The sequence below is a fragment of the Myxine glutinosa genome, chromosome 6, assembly GCF_964187855.1.
Source record: "Myxine glutinosa chromosome 6, kmMyxGlut1.1, whole genome shotgun sequence".
In the NCBI taxonomy this organism is placed as follows: domain Eukaryota; kingdom Metazoa; phylum Chordata; class Myxini; order Myxiniformes; family Myxinidae; genus Myxine; species Myxine glutinosa.
Window position 1 is genome coordinate 191,111,232 of NC_136266.1, and position 18,189 is coordinate 191,129,420.

The window sequence follows — 18,189 nt, forward strand, 5'->3', positions numbered from 1 at the left end:
GAGACAAAAGCGAGGGGGACCGGCCGCACAAAATCACCTCTCAATCGTGGCAACACGAAAAGGAGCTTTGCACCATCTGGCGATTTTCCAGCACGCGGCTGCACCCCACTTTGTGCTGCCGGCATCATTTGACGGCCTCGCTTGAACAACGCTAAGTGCCGGCACAATAAACACCATTTTATTTTCATCATCTTTTCTCCCTTCTCCCTCGGCCGTAGTCAATATCTACAATTTACACATTGTTCAAATCTTTCTCAGTTCGAGCCACTCACCTCTCCATGGAAATAATTAACACTAACCGTGATTTTGATTACGCATGGACAGAAAATGCATAGAACCACTTTATTATGTTACAAGTTCAAATGTATCTTGCACAGCATGAAATCCATTTAAAATTATATTCATTCAAGACCGGCCCTTCAAAAATGGAGAATGCCGATTTAAGTGAAAAAAGGAAGGCCAAGTGAAACTGTACAGCCCATCTTGCATCAAGACATTTCAACTTGCTTGCAAACTTCCCCAAAATTGCATGGATTTCAAATATTTTCACTTTGCAGAAACACCAACACTTTCCAGTCGATTTTCCATTCTCATGAAATTTCTGCAAAAAAAAAAAGAAAAAAAAAAGTTTTCTTCAAAGGATGAGCATCATCAGACAAATCATCTTACCACACCAAGTTAATCTAAACCTCAAGGGTTATTTTGAAGGCAAATCATTTTGACTCAAACATTTGATTAAACCACTTTTTTATGACTCCCTTGAATAGTGCTGGGTGAGCCTGGTGGAATTGAGCCTGGTGTTGGCTTAGCGGTTAGGGTGCCGGCTTGGGATCCTAGGATCCTGGGTTCGAATCCCGGTCGATCGCTAAATTAACGCCAGGGGGGTTGACTCAGCCTGTCATCCTTCCGAGGTCGGCAAATTGAGTACCAGCTTGCTGGGATGAATGATCACGGTGTGTACCCCGGTTTAGAATAGGTACACCGTATCCCTGCGCATCGTAAGAGCGTGACCAAGGGTTGGCGTCAGGAAGGGCATCCGGCCATAAAAACATTGCCTCAAACAGGGAACCATGATTGTCATGGGGCCCGCAAGGCTAACCCCCGATCTAGCGGGGAAAATGGCCTTAAATTTCAACTGATTTTCAAAATGGCCATTTCAATTGTCACCATGCCAGTTGGCTGGGGGTGGGTACCTCTCTCACCAGCCATGGCTCTTCAGCAAAGGACTTCTGTGACTCACTGGGACTGACACAATCTGTCAATTTCCCAACCTGGATCTCAGTCAACGGAGCATCTTCTCTTCTGGACTTGGTTATGACTAACTTCCCTGAAAATGTCTGCTGCTCCTCTTCTGCTCCAATCGGCTCTTCTGATCATGTGCTTGTTAAAGTGGACATCTCTCTGACCATTCTCAGAGAGCCTCCTCAGCGTCGACGAGTCTGGCATTTCACTCAGGCCAACTGGCACGGTCTTCAAGCAACCATCAATCATCTGGACTGGTCTCCCATCTCTACTGCCTCTGACATCAACTCATCCTGGGAATTCTTCCAAAGTAAATTGCTCTCTCTCATGCACAGATTTATCCCATCTCGTCTTCAGTTGTCATACCCTTCCTCCCGTCCATGGTACACGGAATCTTGTGGTGAGGCTATTGCCCAGAAACAACTTGCTTTCGTCTCTTGGAAAGCAAATCCAACGGAAGGAAATATCATTTCCTTTCACAAAGCCCGAAACAAGTGTGTCCACCCTCAGGAGAGCCAGGACACAATATCTCTCCGTTCTCAGCACCGAACTCTCTTATCTGTCTCCCTCTTACAAATCCTGGTGGCGTCTGGTCAAATCTGTTTCTGGTGTTTGTTCCCCCTCCATCCCCTCCCTCACCTCAAATGGCCACACGGCTGACTCCGCACGTGAAAAAGCTGAATGCCTCAACTCTGTGTTTGCCTCTAAATCTTGTGTCCCAAACCCATCCCTCTCTGTACCCACCGTACCCAATCGTACCCTGCTGCTCCTGGACTCCGTGTCCTTTCCTCCTGACAAGGTGGAAAAGTTTCTGTCAACCCTCGACTCCGATTCTGCAACTGGACCTGACGGCATCAGCCCACGGGTCCTAAAATCATGTTCTTCCGCTCTTTCACTCCCCCTCTCTGTTCTCTTCACCCTCTCTTTTGCTCAAGGTCATCTTCCATCTGCTTGGAAATCTGCCAACATCACCGCTTTGCACAAAAAGGTGCAAAAACAGATCCCAGCAACTACAGACCAATCAGCCTTCTCCCAATTATCAGCAAAGTCATGGAATCCATCATTGCTTCAGATATGAAATCTTTCCTCTTCTCCAATGGCTTGATCTCTGATGATCAATTTGATTTCAGACCTGGACACTCCACTCTGGACATGCTGCTTCTGCTTTCTCAACAATGGATGGAGGTCCTCAATGCCAATCAGGAAATTAGAGCAGTCTCCCTTGACATATCACGTGCCTTCGATACGGTCTGGCACCCCGCTCTGCTCACCAAACTCTCCTCTTTTGGTATCCATGGAAATCTCTACGCATGGCTGGCGGACTTCCTCTCTAGTCGTAGTCAACGTGTGGCCCTGAATGGGTTTCTCTCATCTCCTCTTCCTGTTCAGGCTGGAGTTCCCCAAGGCAGTGTTCTGGGCCCTGTGCTTTTTCTGGTCTTCATCAATGATCTCTCTGCCTCTCTTGAAAATCCTCTCTATCTCTTTGCTGACGACTCTTCTCTGTCGCTCCATTCTTCATCCCTCAGATCGGCAGTCTGCAGCCTCCTCACTCTCTGCAGACCTTGACAAAATCATAGACTGGGCAAACCACATTTCAAATTTGGCCTCCAAAGCCAGTCGCCGACTGGGCATCCTCCGTCGTGCGAAGTCCTTCCTTGGCACACCTGAGCTCCTCACCACATACAAGGCTTTCATCCGCAGCTCAATGGAATACTGCTCTCCCCTCTGGGCTGGTGCTCCTGCCTCACACCTAGCTCGCCTTCACGCTGTTGAAACCAAAGCATTCAGAATCATTGGAATCTCCCGCGATGAAGCTAACTCCAAGGGCCTCTCACTCACTCACCGCAGGCAGGTTGGTGGTCTTTCCGTCTTCTACCGACTCCTCTCTGGCCTTGCCCCCCCAGCTCTCTCTGGGCTCTGTCCCGCAAATATTCCTACAGGTCGCACAAGATCTGCCTGCAACCCTCTTATGGTTAAACTGCCAAAATCAAGACTTTCTGCTCACCTTCACTCCTTCATTCCTCTTTTCTCCCGCCTCTGGAACAAACTCCCTCACTCTCTTCAATCCCACTCCACCCTCCAAGTCTTTAAAACAGCTGTTCACCACCATCTCTTATCTTCCCCCATCCAAAACCTTGATCTTTTCTACCCCTGCTAATTTCACCCCAATTCCACTTTTTTGAAATACCAACTTCTGTCCAGGAAGTCCTTGGTGTCCTTGTGTTTTATACTTCTCCCTCCCCCCCGCCCCCCCTTCCCATGCCTCCTCCCCCCGGGCCCTCTACCTTCCACACATCTCCTTGCTCTCGGATGTTGTGTTTGTGTGCTTCCCCTTCTTTCCCCATCTTGTCTTCCGCTCCCTCTTTTTGGGTATTTTGTTTGTCTGGTTGATTTGTTTGTGAAGTAAATGTTAGCTCTTTCACGAGCCTCGATTCAGTATACAAAAAAAAAAAAGAAAAAAAAAAGATCATTAATTTTTTTTTCTTGAATTGTGCTAGATCGTGGCAGTTTTGAGATTAAAGTAATCAATCAAGAGGTTATCATGGAAGAAAGGTAGTTTTAACGAGGTGGTGACAATCTGCACTCGCTGCAATGGAAACATCCACGTTCATCGTCCCAGCGCACCTAGTCACGGCAACGCACAAAATCGTACCTCCTGCCTGCGAACCCTGGCTAAATCACCTGAATTCATCCCCGCTGTTCAAAACAACATCAAGCTCACCCTGTTCAACACCCGGTCCCTCAACAACAAATGCCTCATCCTCAACGACTACATCCTGGATAACAAACTGGACTTTGTCTCACCGAAGCCTGGCAACAACCACTGGACTACTACACACTCAACCTCACCACACCCAATGGATATTCCTACGTCAATAAACCACGCTCGGAGGGCCGAGGTGGTGGAATTGCCGTTATCCACCATCAAGACATCAGGACCAGCCTCATCCCCATCGCCTCATCCTCATCCTTTGAACACCTGGCTTTTAAACTCTCTGGTCGCACGCAGTCAGTCATGGCTGTCGTCTACCGCCCTCCCAAACCACACCCATTATTCCTGTCTGACTTCTCCTACTTTCTGACCCAGCTATGTTCCCTCTCCCCCTCAATCCTCCTCCTTGGTGATTTCAATATCCACATGGACTCCACTGACTCCACAATAACCACTGACTTCACTGATTTACTCACCTGCTTTAACCTCACTCAACATGTCAACTTTCCTACGCATATCCGTGGTCACATTTTGGACCTTGTCTGCTCCACTGGATTAATTTTGCACCATCTCTCTGGCTCCGACCTCACCCTCTCTGACCACTTAGCCATCACTATGACCATCAACATCCCCACCCCAAGACATTATCGCACTATCAACTTCCGTAAGCTAAACGCTCTTTCACCTACCTCATTCTCATCCACCCTCTGAAAAAATGTCCACTTCTCCCTTCATTGACCTCCACACCCCTTCCGACCTCACTGACTACTACAACCACACTCTCTCCTCCTGCCTTGACCAGCTTGCGCCTGTAAAAACCAAAACAGTTTCTTTCACCCATTCTGCTCCCTGGTTTACCCCTGAACTCCGCCTGATGAAAACTCGTGCTCGCCAACTTGAAAGACTCCACAATAAAACAGGTCTCACAGTTCACTCCCAAGCCTACAAGGACCACCTACAACACTACAAAGATGCCCTCTCCCACGCCCGCTCCGCCTACTACTCAAATTATCCACTCTGTTTATTGTCGAGAAGAGTGCTTTTGGGTTTCCGGAGCCAAACTCCTCCGCCCCCTGGACACCACCACCCAGTCATTCACAGTAGACAACTGCATCTCCTTCCTTTCTTTCTTCCAACGCAAAATTGACATCTACAACAGCTTGACCACCGCCGCACCCGCTCTCCCTCCAACCACCTGCCCCCCCTTATCCTGCCTTCCCCTGTCTCAATTCTCCCCGGTCTCCCCTACTGACCTCTCTGAACTCCTCATAGGAATTAAAACTGCCACCTGCACTCTTGACCCCATCCCCTCCAGCTTTGTCAAGGCCTCCCTCCCTGCTCTCTCTCCACTTATCATTGCAACAATAAACTCCTCCCTGTCTACAGGCATCATCCCACCATCCCTCAAAATTGCTGCTGTTACCCCCATTCTAAAAAAACCTGGTCTAAACCCTGACACCCTAAACAACTTCAGACCCATCTCCAACCTACCCTTTCTGTCGAAAGTTTTGGAACGCGCTGTAGCCACTCAACTCAAACATCACCTCGCTGCCAATAACCTGTATGAAACATTCCAATCCGGATTCCGCTCCAACCACAGTACTGAAACTGCTCTCCTCAAAATCACCAACGACCTTCTCCTCTCCTCCGACGCTGGCAACCTCAACATTCTCGTCCTCCTCGACCTCAGCGCTGCCTTTGACACCATCGATCACACCATCCTCCTCACCCGACTTGAATCCACCTTTAACGTTACCGGCACTGCCCTCTCTTGGATTAAATCATACCTCTCTGACAGACGCCAGTTCATCTCCATCAATAACTGCAAATCCCCCACTGCTCCCCTCCCCCAAGGTTCAGTTCTTGGCCCCCTCCTCTTCATCCTTTACCTGTCCCCCCTCGGTCACATAATCCGCCGTCATGGTCTCCAATTCCACTGCTTCGCCGATGACATCCAGCTTTTCATCTCCACCAAGTCCATCTCCACAGACACCCACTCTATCCTGACAAACTGCATCTCTGAAATAAAATCCTGGCTTCAAATCAACTTCCTCAAGCTTAACTGTGATAAATCTGAAATAATCATCATTGGCCCAAAAACGCTCACAAAATCCACCCATAACTTTGCCCTCAACATCGACGGTATCCCAGTATCCACCTCCCCTCTCATCCGGAATCTTGGCGTCATCTTTGACCAAACCCTCTCCTTCGACAAATACACTAAACAGATCACAAAGACAGCCTTCTTTCACCTGAAAAACATCGCCCGTCTCCGCTCATCCCTCTCCTCCACGGCTGCAGAAACCCTCATTCACGCCTTCATTATCTCCCGTCTGGACTACTGCAATAGCCTCCTCTATAGTTCACCCTCAACAATCACCAATAAACTCCAATACATTCAGAACTCCGCTGCCCGTCTACTCACCCATTCCCGGACCCGTGACCACATCACCCCCGTCCTTTACAAGCTTCACTGGCTCCCCATCTCCCAGAGAATCCAGTACAAAATCCTCCTCTTGACCTACAAAGCCCTCCATAACCTGGCCCCATCCTACCTGGCTGACCTCCTCTCCAGACACACTCCCACCCGCAACCTCCGCTCTGCTGGTACCAACCTCCTGACCCCCCCCCCCCCCCATCCGGACCAAATTCAGATCCTGGGGGGACAGGGCCTTCTCCATCACTGCTCCCACCCTCTGGAACTCACTACCTCACACCATCAGAGACTCCTCCTCACTCACCACATTCAAAACATCACTCAAGACCCACCTGTTCAGCACTGCATTCAACATTCAACCCACAGCATTTAACCCCTGACTATCTCTTCTCCTTCTCCCTCCTTTTGCTTTAAATATTTCCCTATTGATTCTTGTCTTTTTGCAATTGTTGTTTTCATGTTTTGTTATGCATTATGTTTTGCACTCTGTCAAAGCGCCTTTGGGCTTCTGGAAAAGCGCTATACAAAATAAATGAATTATTATTATTATTATTATTATTATTATTATTATTATTAACCGCCGATAAGCTTGAAATGCTACTACATCACAGGTGAATCATAAACGTCATTTGTCACCAAAATAATGACAAGGTGCCACCCACCTTCAACGTGCTGCTGCATCAGACCTGCTTGAAGGAACCCAGGTAGCACGACGTCCAAACCAGCTCAAATTTGGCCAGTTTAGCTGGCGGCGAGTTCTGGATGGAGGGAGCACAACACCAAAAGTCTCTGCAGCCAGCCGCCGTTCCTCTTCCCAAGTGATTCTTTTATTTCTGTGCCAAAATAAAACCATGTGTGATCATAGTTCATATCTTAGTCGCTTCAAGTTGATGTGCAGCAGAGCAACAAAAGTCAAACCTTATATCAGATGAAAAGTTGTCAAAGAAGGATTTTGAACGGTCATAGACAGGATCCTCCCTCCGTAACTCGTTTGAACATGCCTCCTGATCTGCTGAAATGAGAATCCTTTTAAGAATAAAATTCAGTTTGGAGATTTGTAAAACTTCAAAGACAGTTCAAGTGAAAAAATTAATGTGTTGGCATCAAAGCGACATCAAGTCGAATTGATGGAAAGTCAAAATTCCTGTGTACTCATACAATGGAAAGGGTACACTGTGGAATTGGAATTGCAACAAAAGGTACACTGGAATACAGTGGAACAAAACCACAATTGCTGTGTACTCGTACACTGGAAAAGGTTTAAATACAGCGGAACAAAGTCAAAATTGCTGTGTACTCGTACACTGGAAATGGTTTAAATAGAGTGGAACAGTCAATTGCTGTGCACTCGTACACTGGAAAAGGTTTAAATACAGTGGAACAAAGTCAAAATTGCTGTGCACTCGTACACTGGAAAAGGTTTAAATACAGCGGAACAAAGTCAAAATTGCTGTGTACTCGTACACTGGAAATGGTTTAAATAGAGTGGAACAGTCACAATTGCTGTGCACTCGTACACTGGAAAAGGTTTAAATACAGTGGAACAAAATCACAATTACTGTGCACTCGTACACTGGAAAAGGTTTAAATACAGTGGAACAGTCACAATTGCTGTGCACTCGTACACTGGAAAAGGTTTAAATACAGCGGAACAAAATCACAATTGCTGTGTACTCGTACACTGGAAAAGGTTTAAATACAGTGGAACAAAATCACAATTACTGTGCACTCGTACACTGGAAAAGGTTAAAATACAGTGGAACAAAATCACAATTACTGTGTACTCGTACACTGGAAAAGGTTTAAATACAGTGGAACAAAATCACAATTACTGTGCACTCGTACACTGGAAAAGGTTTAAATACAGTGGAACAGTCACAATTGCTGTGCACTCGTACACTGGAAAAGGTTTAAATACAGCGGAACAAAATCACAATTGCTGTGTACTCGTACACTGGAAAAGGTTTAAATACAGTGGAACAAAATCACAATTACTGTGCACTCGTACACTGGAAAAGGTTAAAATACAGTGGAACAAAATCACAATTACTGTGTACTCGTACACTGGAAAAGGTTTAAATACAGTGGAACAAAATCACAATTACTGTGCACTCGTACACTGGAAAAGGTTAAAATACAGTGGAACAAAATCACAATTACTGTGTACTCGTACACTGGAAAACGGTACACTGTGGAATTGGAATTGGAACAAAAGGTACACGAATACAGTGGAACAAAATCACAATTGCTGTGTACTCGTACACTGGAAAAGGTTTAAATACAGCGGAACAAAGTCACAATTGCTGTGCACTCGTACACTGGAAAAGGTTTAAATACAGTGGAACAAAGTCACAATTGCTATGCACTCATACACTGGAAAAGGTTTAAATACAGCGGAACAGTCACAATTGCTGTGCACTCGTACACTGGAAAAGGTTTAAATACAGTGGAACAAAGTCACAATTGCTGTGCACTCGTACACTGGAAAACGTTTAAATACAGTGGAACAAAATCACAATTGCTGTGTACTCATACAATGGAAAAGGTTTAAATACAGTGGAACAAAATCACAATTGCTGTGTACTCGTAAACTGGAAAAGGTTTAAATACAGTGGAACAAAATCACAATTACTGTATACTCGTACACTGGAAAACGGTACACTGTGGAATTGGAATTGGAATTGGAACAAAAGGTACACGAATACAGTGGAACAAAATCACAATTGCTGTGTACTCGTACACTGGAAAAGGTTTAAATACAGTGGAACAAAGTCACAATTGCTGTGTACTCATACAATGTAAAAGGTTTAAATACAGTGGAACAAAACCACAATTATTGTGCACTTGTGCACTGGAAAAGGTTTAAATACAGTGGAACAAAATCACAATTACTGTGCACTTGTACACTGGAAAAGGTTTAAATACAGTGGAACAAAACCACAATTGCTGTGCACTCGTACACTGGAAAAGGTTTAAATACAGTGGAACAAAGTTACAATTGCTGTGTACTCATACAATGGAAAAGGTTTAAATACAGTGGAACAAAGTCACAATTGCTGTGTACTCATACAATGGAAAAGGTTTAAATACAGTGGAACAAAGTCACAATTGCTGTGTACTCATACAATGGAAAAGGTTTAAATACAGTGGAACAAAGTCACAATTGCTGTGTAGTCATACAATGGAAAAGGTTTAAATACAGTGGAACAAAGTTAGAATTGCTGTGTACTCATACAATGGAAAAAGTTTAAATATAGTGGAACAAAGTCACAATTGCTGTGTACTCATACAATGGAAAAGGTTTAAATACAGTGGAACAAAGTCACAATTGCTGTGTAGTCATACAATGGAAAAGGTTTAAATACAGTGGAACAAAGTCAGAATTGCTGTGTACTCATACAATGGAAAAGGTTTAAATACAGTGGAACAAAGTCACAATTGCTGTGTACTCATACAATGGAAAAGGTTTAAATACAGTGGAACAAAGTCACAATTGCTGTGTACTCATACAATGGAAAAGGTTTAAATACAGTGGAACAAAGTTACAATTGCTGTGTACTCATACAATGGAAAAGGTTTAAATACAGTGGAACAAAGTCACAATTGCTGTGTACTCATACAATGGAAAAGGTTTAAATACAGTGGAACAAAGTCACAATTGCTGTGTACTCATACAATGGAAAAGGTTTAAATACAGTGGAACAAAGTCACAATTGCTGTGTACTCATACAATGGAAAAGGTTTAAATACAGTGGAACAAAGTCACAATTGCTGTGTAGTCATACAATGGAAAAGGTTTAAATACAGTGGAACAAAGTTAGAATTGCTGTGTACTCATACAATGGAAAAAGTTTAAATATAGTGGAACAAAGTCACAATTGCTGTGTACTCATACAATGGAAAAGGTTTAAATACAGTGGAACAAAGTCACAATTGCTGTGTAGTCATACAATGGAAAAGGTTTAAATACGGTGGAACAAAGTCACAATTGCTGTGTACTCATACAATGGAAAAGGTTTAAATACGGTGGAACAAAGTCACAATTGCTGTGTACTCATACAATGGAAAAGGTTTAAATACAGTGGAACAAAGTCACAATTGCTGTGTACTCATACAATGGAAAAGGTTTAAATACGGTGGAACAAAGTCACAATTGCTGTGTACTCATACAATGGAAAAGGTTTAAATACAGTGGAACAAAGTCACAATTGCTGTGTACTCATACACTGGAAAAGGTTTAAATACAGTGGAACAAAACCACAATTGCTGTGTACTCACACTGAAAAAGGTTTAAATACAGTGGAACAAAACCACAATTGCTGTGTACTCATACAATGGAAAAGGTTTAAATACAGTGGAACAAAACCACAATTGCTGTGCACTCACACTGGAAAAGGTTTAAATACAGTGGAACAAAGTCAAAATTGCTGTGTACTCATACAATGGAAAAGGTTTAAATACAGTGGAACAAAGTCAAAATTGCTGTGTACTCACTGGAAAAGGTTTAAATACAGTGGAACAAAACCACAATTGCTGTGTACTCACACTGGAAAAGGTTTAAATACAGTGGAACAAAGTCAAAATTGCTGTGTACTCATACAATGGAAAAGGTTTAAATACAGTGGAACAACATCAAAATTGCTGTGTACTCACTGGAAAAGGTTTAAATACAGTGAAAAAACCACAATTGCTGTGTACTCACACTGGAAAAGGTTTGAATACAGTGGAACAAAACCACAATTGCTGTGTACTCACTGGAAAAGGTTTAAATACAGTGGAACAAAGTCAAAATTGCTGTGTACTCACTGGAAAAGGTTTAAATAGTGGAACAAAACCACAATTGCTGTGTACTCACTGGAAAAGGTTTAAATACAGTGGAACAAAGTCAAAATTGCTGTGTACTCAATAGAAAAGGTTTAAATACAGTGGAACAAAGTCAGAATTGCTGTGTACTCATACAATGGAAAAGGTTTAAATACAGTGGAACAAAGTCAAAATTGCTGTGTACTCATACAATGGAAAAGGTTTAAATACAGTGGAACAAAGTCAGAATTGCTGTGTACTCATACAATGGAAAAGGTTTAAATACAGTGGAACAAAGTCACAATTGCTGTGTACTCCTACAATGGAAAAGGTTTAGATATAGTGGAACAAAGTCACAATTGCTGTGTACTCATACAATGGAAAAGGTTTAAATACAGTGGAACAAAGTCACAATTGCTGTGTACTCATACAATGGAAAAGGTTTAAATATAGTGGAACAAAGTCACAATTGCTGTGTACTCATACAATGGAAAAGGTTTAAATACAGTGGAACAAAGTCAAAATTGCTGTGTACTCATACAATGGAAAAGGTTTAAATACAGTGGAACAAAGTCACAATTGCTGTGTACTCATACAATGGAAAAGGTTTAAATACAGTGGAACAAAGTCACAATTGCTGTGTACTCATACAATGGAAAAGGTTTAAATACAGTGGAACAAAGTCACAATTGCTGTGTACTCATACAATGGAAAAGGTTTAAATACAGTGGAACAAAGTCACAATTGCTGTGTACTCATACAATGGAAAAGGTTTAAATACAGTGGAACAAAGTCACAATTGCTGTGTAGTCATACAATGGAAAAGGTTTAAATACAGTGGAACAAAGTCAGAATTGCTGTGTACTCATACAATGGAAAAGGTTTAAATACAGTGGAACAAAGTCACAATTGCTGTGTACTCATACAATGGAAAAGGTTTAAATACAGTGGAACAAAGTCACAATTGCTGTGTACTCATACAATGGAAAAGGTTTAAATACAGTGGAACAAAGTTACAATTGCTGTGTACTCATACAATGGAAAAGGTTTAAATACAGTGGAACAAAGTCACAATTGCTGTGTACTCATACAATGGAAAAGGTTTAAATACAGTGGAACAAAGTCACAATTGCTGTGTACTCATACAATGGAAAAGGTTTAAATACAGTGGAACAAAGTCACAATTGCTGTGTACTCATACAATGGAAAAGGTTTAAATACAGTGGAACAAAGTCACAATTGCTGTGTAGTCATACAATGGAAAAGGTTTAAATACAGTGGAACAAAGTTAGAATTGCTGTGTACTCATACAATGGAAAAAGTTTAAATATAGTGGAACAAAGTCACAATTGCTGTGTACTCATACAATGGAAAAGGTTTAAATACAGTGGAACAAAGTCACAATTGCTGTGTAGTCATACAATGGAAAAGGTTTAAATACGGTGGAACAAAGTCACAATTGCTGTGTACTCATACAATGGAAAAGGTTTAAATACGGTGGAACAAAGTCACAATTGCTGTGTACTCATACAATGGAAAAGGTTTAAATACAGTGGAACAAAGTCAAAATTGCTGTGTACTCATACAATGGAAAAGGTTTAAATACAGTGGAACAAAGTCAAAATTGCTGTGTACTCACTGGAAAAGGTTTAAATAGTGGAACAAAACCACAATTGCTGTGTACTCACTGGAAAAGGTTTAAATACAGTGGAACAAAGTCAAAATTGCTGTGTACTCAATGGAAAAGGTTTAAATACAGTGGAACAAAGTCAGAATTGCTGTGTACTCATACAATGGAAAAGGTTTAAATACAGTGGAACAAAGTCAAAATTGCTGTGTACTCATACAATGGAAAAGGTTTAAATACAGTGGAACAAAGTCAGAATTGCTGTGTACTCATACAATGGAAAAAGTTTAAATACAGTGGAACAAAGTCACAATTGCTGTGTACTCCTACAATGGAAAAGGTTTAGATATAGTGGAACAAAGTCACAATTGCTGTGTACTCATACAATGGAAAAGGTTTAAATACAGTGGAACAAAGTCACAATTGCTGTGTACTCATACAATGGAAAAGGTTTAAATATAGTGGAACAAATTCACAATTGCTGTGTACTCATACAATGGAAAAGGTTTAAATACAGTGGAACAAAGTCAAAATTGCTGTGTACTCATACAATGGAAAAGGTTTAAATACAGTGGAACAAAGTCACAATTGCTGTGTACTCATACAAAGGAAAAGGTTTAAATACAGTGGAACAAAGTCACAATTGCTGTGTACTCATACAATGGAAAAGGTTTAAATACAGTGGAACAAAGTCACAATTGCTGTGTACTCATACAATGGAAAAGGTTTAAATACAGTGGAACAAAGTCACAATTGCTGTGTACTCATACAATGGAAAAGGTTTAAATACAGTGGAACAAAGTCACAATTGCTGTGTACTCATACAATGGAAAAGGTTTAAATACAGTGGAACAAAGTCACAATTGCTGTGTACTCATACAATGGAAAAGGTTTAAATACAGTGGAACAAAGTCACAATTGCTGTGTACTCACACAATGGAAAAGGTTTAAATACAGTGGAACAAAGTCACAATTGCTGTGTAGTCATACAATGGAAAAGGTTTAAATACAGTGGAACAAAGTTAGAATTGCTGTGTACTCATACAATGGAAAAGGTTTAAATACAGTGGAACAAAGTCACAATTGCTGTGTACTCACACAATGGAAAAGGTTTAAATACAGTGGAACAAAGTCACAATTGCTGTGTACTCATACAATGGAAAAGGTTTAAATACAGTGGAACAAAGTCACAATTGCTGTGTAGTCATACAATGGAAAAGGTTTAAATACAGTGGAACAAAGTCACAATTGCTGTGTACTCATACAATGGAAAAGGTTTAAATACAGTGGAACAGTCACAATTGCTGTGTACTCACACAATGGAAAAGGTTTAAATACAGTGGAACAAAGTCACAATTGCTGTGTACTCATACAATGGAAAAGGTTTAAATACAGTGGAACAAAGTCACAATTGCTGTGTACTCATACAATGGAAAAGGTTTAAATACAGTGGAACAAAGTTAGAATTGCTGTGTACTCATACAATGGAAAAAGTTTAAATATAGTGGAACAAAGTCACAATTGCTGTGTACTCATACAATGGAAAAGGTTTAAATACAGTGGAACAAAGTCACAATTGCTGTGTAGTCATACAATGGAAAAGGTTTAAATACAGTGGAACAAAGTTAGAATTGCTGTGTACTCATACAATGGAAAAGGTTTAAATACAGTGGAACAAAGTCACAATTGCTGTGTACTCATACAATGGAAAAGGTTTAAATACAGTGGAACAAAGTCACAATTGCTGTGTACTCATACAATGGAAAAGGTTTAAATACAGTGGAACAAAGTCACAATTGCTGTGTACTCATACAATGGAAAAGGTTTAAATACAGTGGAACAAAGTCACAATTGCTGTGTACTCATACAATGGAAAAGGTTTAAATACAGTGGAACAAAGTCACAATTGCTGTGTACTCATACACTGGAAAAGGTTTAAATACAGTGGAACAAAACCACAATTGCTGTGTACTCATACAATGGAAAAGGTTTAAATACAGTGGAACAAAACCACAATTGCTGTGCACTCACACTGGAAAAGGTTTAAATACAGTGGAACAAAGTCAAAATTGCTGTGTACTCACTGGAAAAGGTTTAAATACAGTGGAACAAAACCACAATTGCTGTGTACTCACACTGGAAAAGGTTTAAATACAGTGGAACAAAGTCAAAATTGCTGTGTACTCATACAATGGAAAAGGTTTAAATACAGTGGAACAACATCAAAATTGCTGTGTACTCACTGGAAAAGGTTTAAATACAGTGAAAAACCACAATTGCTGTGTACTCACACTGGAAAAGGTTTGAATACAGTGGAACAAAACCACAATTGCTGTGTACTCACTGGAAAAGGTTTAAATACAGTGGAACAAAGTCAAAATTGCTGTGTACTCACTGGAAAAGGTTTAAATAGTGGAACAAAACCACAATTGCTGTGTACTCACTGGAAAAGGTTTAAATACAGTGGAACAAAGTCAAAATTGCTGTGTACTCAATGGAAAAGGTTTAAATACAGTGGAACAAAGTCAGAATTGCTGTGTACTCATACAATGGAAAAGGTTTAAATACAGTGGAACAAAGTCAAAATTGCTGTGTACTCATACAATGGAAAAGGTTTAAATACAGTGGAACAAAGTCAGAATTGCTGTGTACTCATACAATGGAAAAGGTTTAAATACAGTGGAACAAAGTCACAATTGCTGTGTACTCCTACAATGGAAAAGGTTTAGATATAGTGGAACAAAGTCACAATTGCTGTGTACTCATACAATGGAAAAGGTTTAAATATAGTGGAACAAAGTCACAATTGCTGTGTACTCATACAATGGAAAAGGTTTAAATACAGTGGAACAAAGTCAAAATTGCTGTGTACTCATACAATGGAAAAGGTTTAAATACAGTGGAACAAAGTCACAATTGCTGTGTACTCATACAATGGAAAAGGTTTAAATACAGTGGAACAAAGTCACAATTGCTGTGTACTCATACAATGGAAAAGGTTTAAATACAGTGGAACAAAGTCACAATTGCTGTGTACTCATACAATGGAAAAGGTTTAAATACAGTGGAACAAAGTCACAATTGCTGTGTACTCATACAATGGAAAAGGTTTAAATACAGTGGAACAAAGTCACAATTGCTGTGTACTCATACAATGGAAAAGGTTTAAATACAGTGGAACAAAGTCACAATTGCTGTGTACTCATACAATGGAAAAGGTTTAAATATAGTGGAACAAAGTCACAATTGCTGTGTACTCATACAATGGAAAAGGTTTAAATACATTGGAACAAAGTCAAAATTGCTGTGTACTCACTGGAAAAGGTTTAAACACAGTGGAACAAAGTCAAAATTGCTGTGTACTCATACAATGGAAAAGGTTTAAATACAGTGGAACAAAGTCAAAATTGCTGTGTACTCAATGGAAAAGGTTTAAATACAGTGGAACAAAGTCAGAATTGCTGTGTACTCATACAATGGAAAAGGTTTAAATACAGTGGAACAAAGTCACAATTGCTGTGTACTCCTACAATGGAAAAGGTTTAAATATAGTGGAACAAAGTCACAATTGCTGTGTACTCATACAATGGAAAAGGTTTAAATACAGTGGAACAAAGTCACAATTGCTGTGTACTCATACAATGGAAAAGGTTTAAATACAGTGGAACAAAGTCACAATTGCTGTGTAGTCATACAATGGAAAAGGTTTAAATACAGTGGAACAAAGTCACAATTGCTGTGTACTCATACAATGGAAAAGGTTTAAATACAGTGGAACAAAGTCACAATTGCTGTGTACTCATACAATGGAAAAGGTTTAAATACAGTGGAACAAAGTCACAATTGCTGTGTACTCATACAATGGAAAAGGTTTAAATATAGTGGAACAAAGTCACAATTGCTGTGTACTCATACAATGGAAAAGGTTTAAATACAGTGGAACAAAGTCACAATTGCTGTGTACTCATACAATGGAAAAGGTTTAAATACAGTGGAGCAAAGTCACAATTGCTGTGTACTCATACAATGGAAAAGGTTTAAATATAGTGGAACAGTCACAATTGCTGTGTACTCATACAATGGAAAAGGTTTAAATACAGCGGAACAAAATCACAATTGCTGTGTACTCGTACACTGGAAAAGGTTTAAATACAGTGGAACAAAATCACAATTACTGTGCACTCGTACACTGGAAAAGGTTAAAATACAGTGGAACAAAATCACAATTACTGTGTACTCGTACACTGGAAAAGGTTTAAATACAGTGGAACAAAATCACAATTACTGTGCACTCGTACACTGGAAAAGGTTTAAATACAGTGGAACAGTCACAATTGCTGTGCACTCGTACACTGGAAAAGGTTTAAATACAGCGGAACAAAATCACAATTGCTGTGTACTCGTACACTGGAAAAGGTTTAAATACAGTGGAACAAAATCACAATTACTGTGCACTCGTACACTGGAAAAGGTTAAAATACAGTGGAACAAAATCACAATTACTGTGTACTCGTACACTGGAAAAGGTTTAAATACAGTGGAACAAAATCACAATTACTGTGCACTCGTACACTGGAAAAGGTTAAAATACAGTGGAACAAAATCACAATTACTGTGTACTCGTACACTGGAAAACGGTACACTGTGGAATTGGAATTGGAACAAAAGGTACACGAATACAGTGGAACAAAATCACAATTGCTGTGTACTCGTACACTGGAAAAGGTTTAAATACAGCGGAACAAAGTCACAATTGCTGTGCACTCGTACACTGGAAAAGGTTTAAATACAGTGGAACAAAGTCACAATTGCTATGCACTCATACACTGGAAAAGGTTTAAATACAGCGGAACAGTCACAATTGCTGTGCACTCGTACACTGGAAAAGGTTTAAATACAGTGGAACAAAGTCACAATTGCTGTGCACTCGTACACTGGAAAACGTTTAAATACAGTGGAACAAAATCACAATTGCTGTGTACTCATACAATGGAAAAGGTTTAAATACAGTGGAACAAAATCACAATTGCTGTGTACTCGTAAACTGGAAAAGGTTTAAATACAGTGGAACAAAATCACAATTACTGTATACTCGTACACTGGAAAACGGTACACTGTGGAATTGGAATTGGAATTGGAACAAAAGGTACACGAATACAGTGGAACAAAATCACAATTGCTGTGTACTCGTACACTGGAAAAGGTTTAAATACAGTGGAACAAAGTCACAATTGCTGTGTACTCATACAATGTAAAAGGTTTAAATACAGTGGAACAAAACCACAATTATTGTGCACTTGTGCACTGGAAAAGGTTTAAATACAGTGGAACAAAATCACAATTACTGTGCACTTGTACACTGGAAAA

General features: G+C 40.6%; 1 protein-coding gene across 4 annotated transcripts in view; it reads right to left on the reverse strand.

Moving 5' to 3' along the window:
- Nucleotides 1-321: 321 nt before the first annotated feature.
- Nucleotides 322-18,189, reverse strand: part of LOC137429322 (protein LSM14 homolog B) — a 130,252-nt gene continuing 112,384 nt past the window's right edge. For 2 of the 4 annotated variants that reach the window (XM_068119277.2, XM_068119275.2), the window contains 3 exons: nt 7,311-7,404; nt 7,055-7,225; nt 322-601 (listed from right to left, as the gene is read on the reverse strand). In XM_068119277.2, the coding sequence (XP_067975378.2) occupies nt 7,057-7,225; nt 7,311-7,404 (263 nt within the window). In that variant the 3' untranslated portion in view covers nt 322-601; nt 7,055-7,056. The remainder of the gene's footprint in view (nt 602-7,054; nt 7,226-7,310; nt 7,405-18,189) is intronic. The other 2 variants (XM_078779502.1, XM_068119276.2) reach the window with 1 other exon arrangement.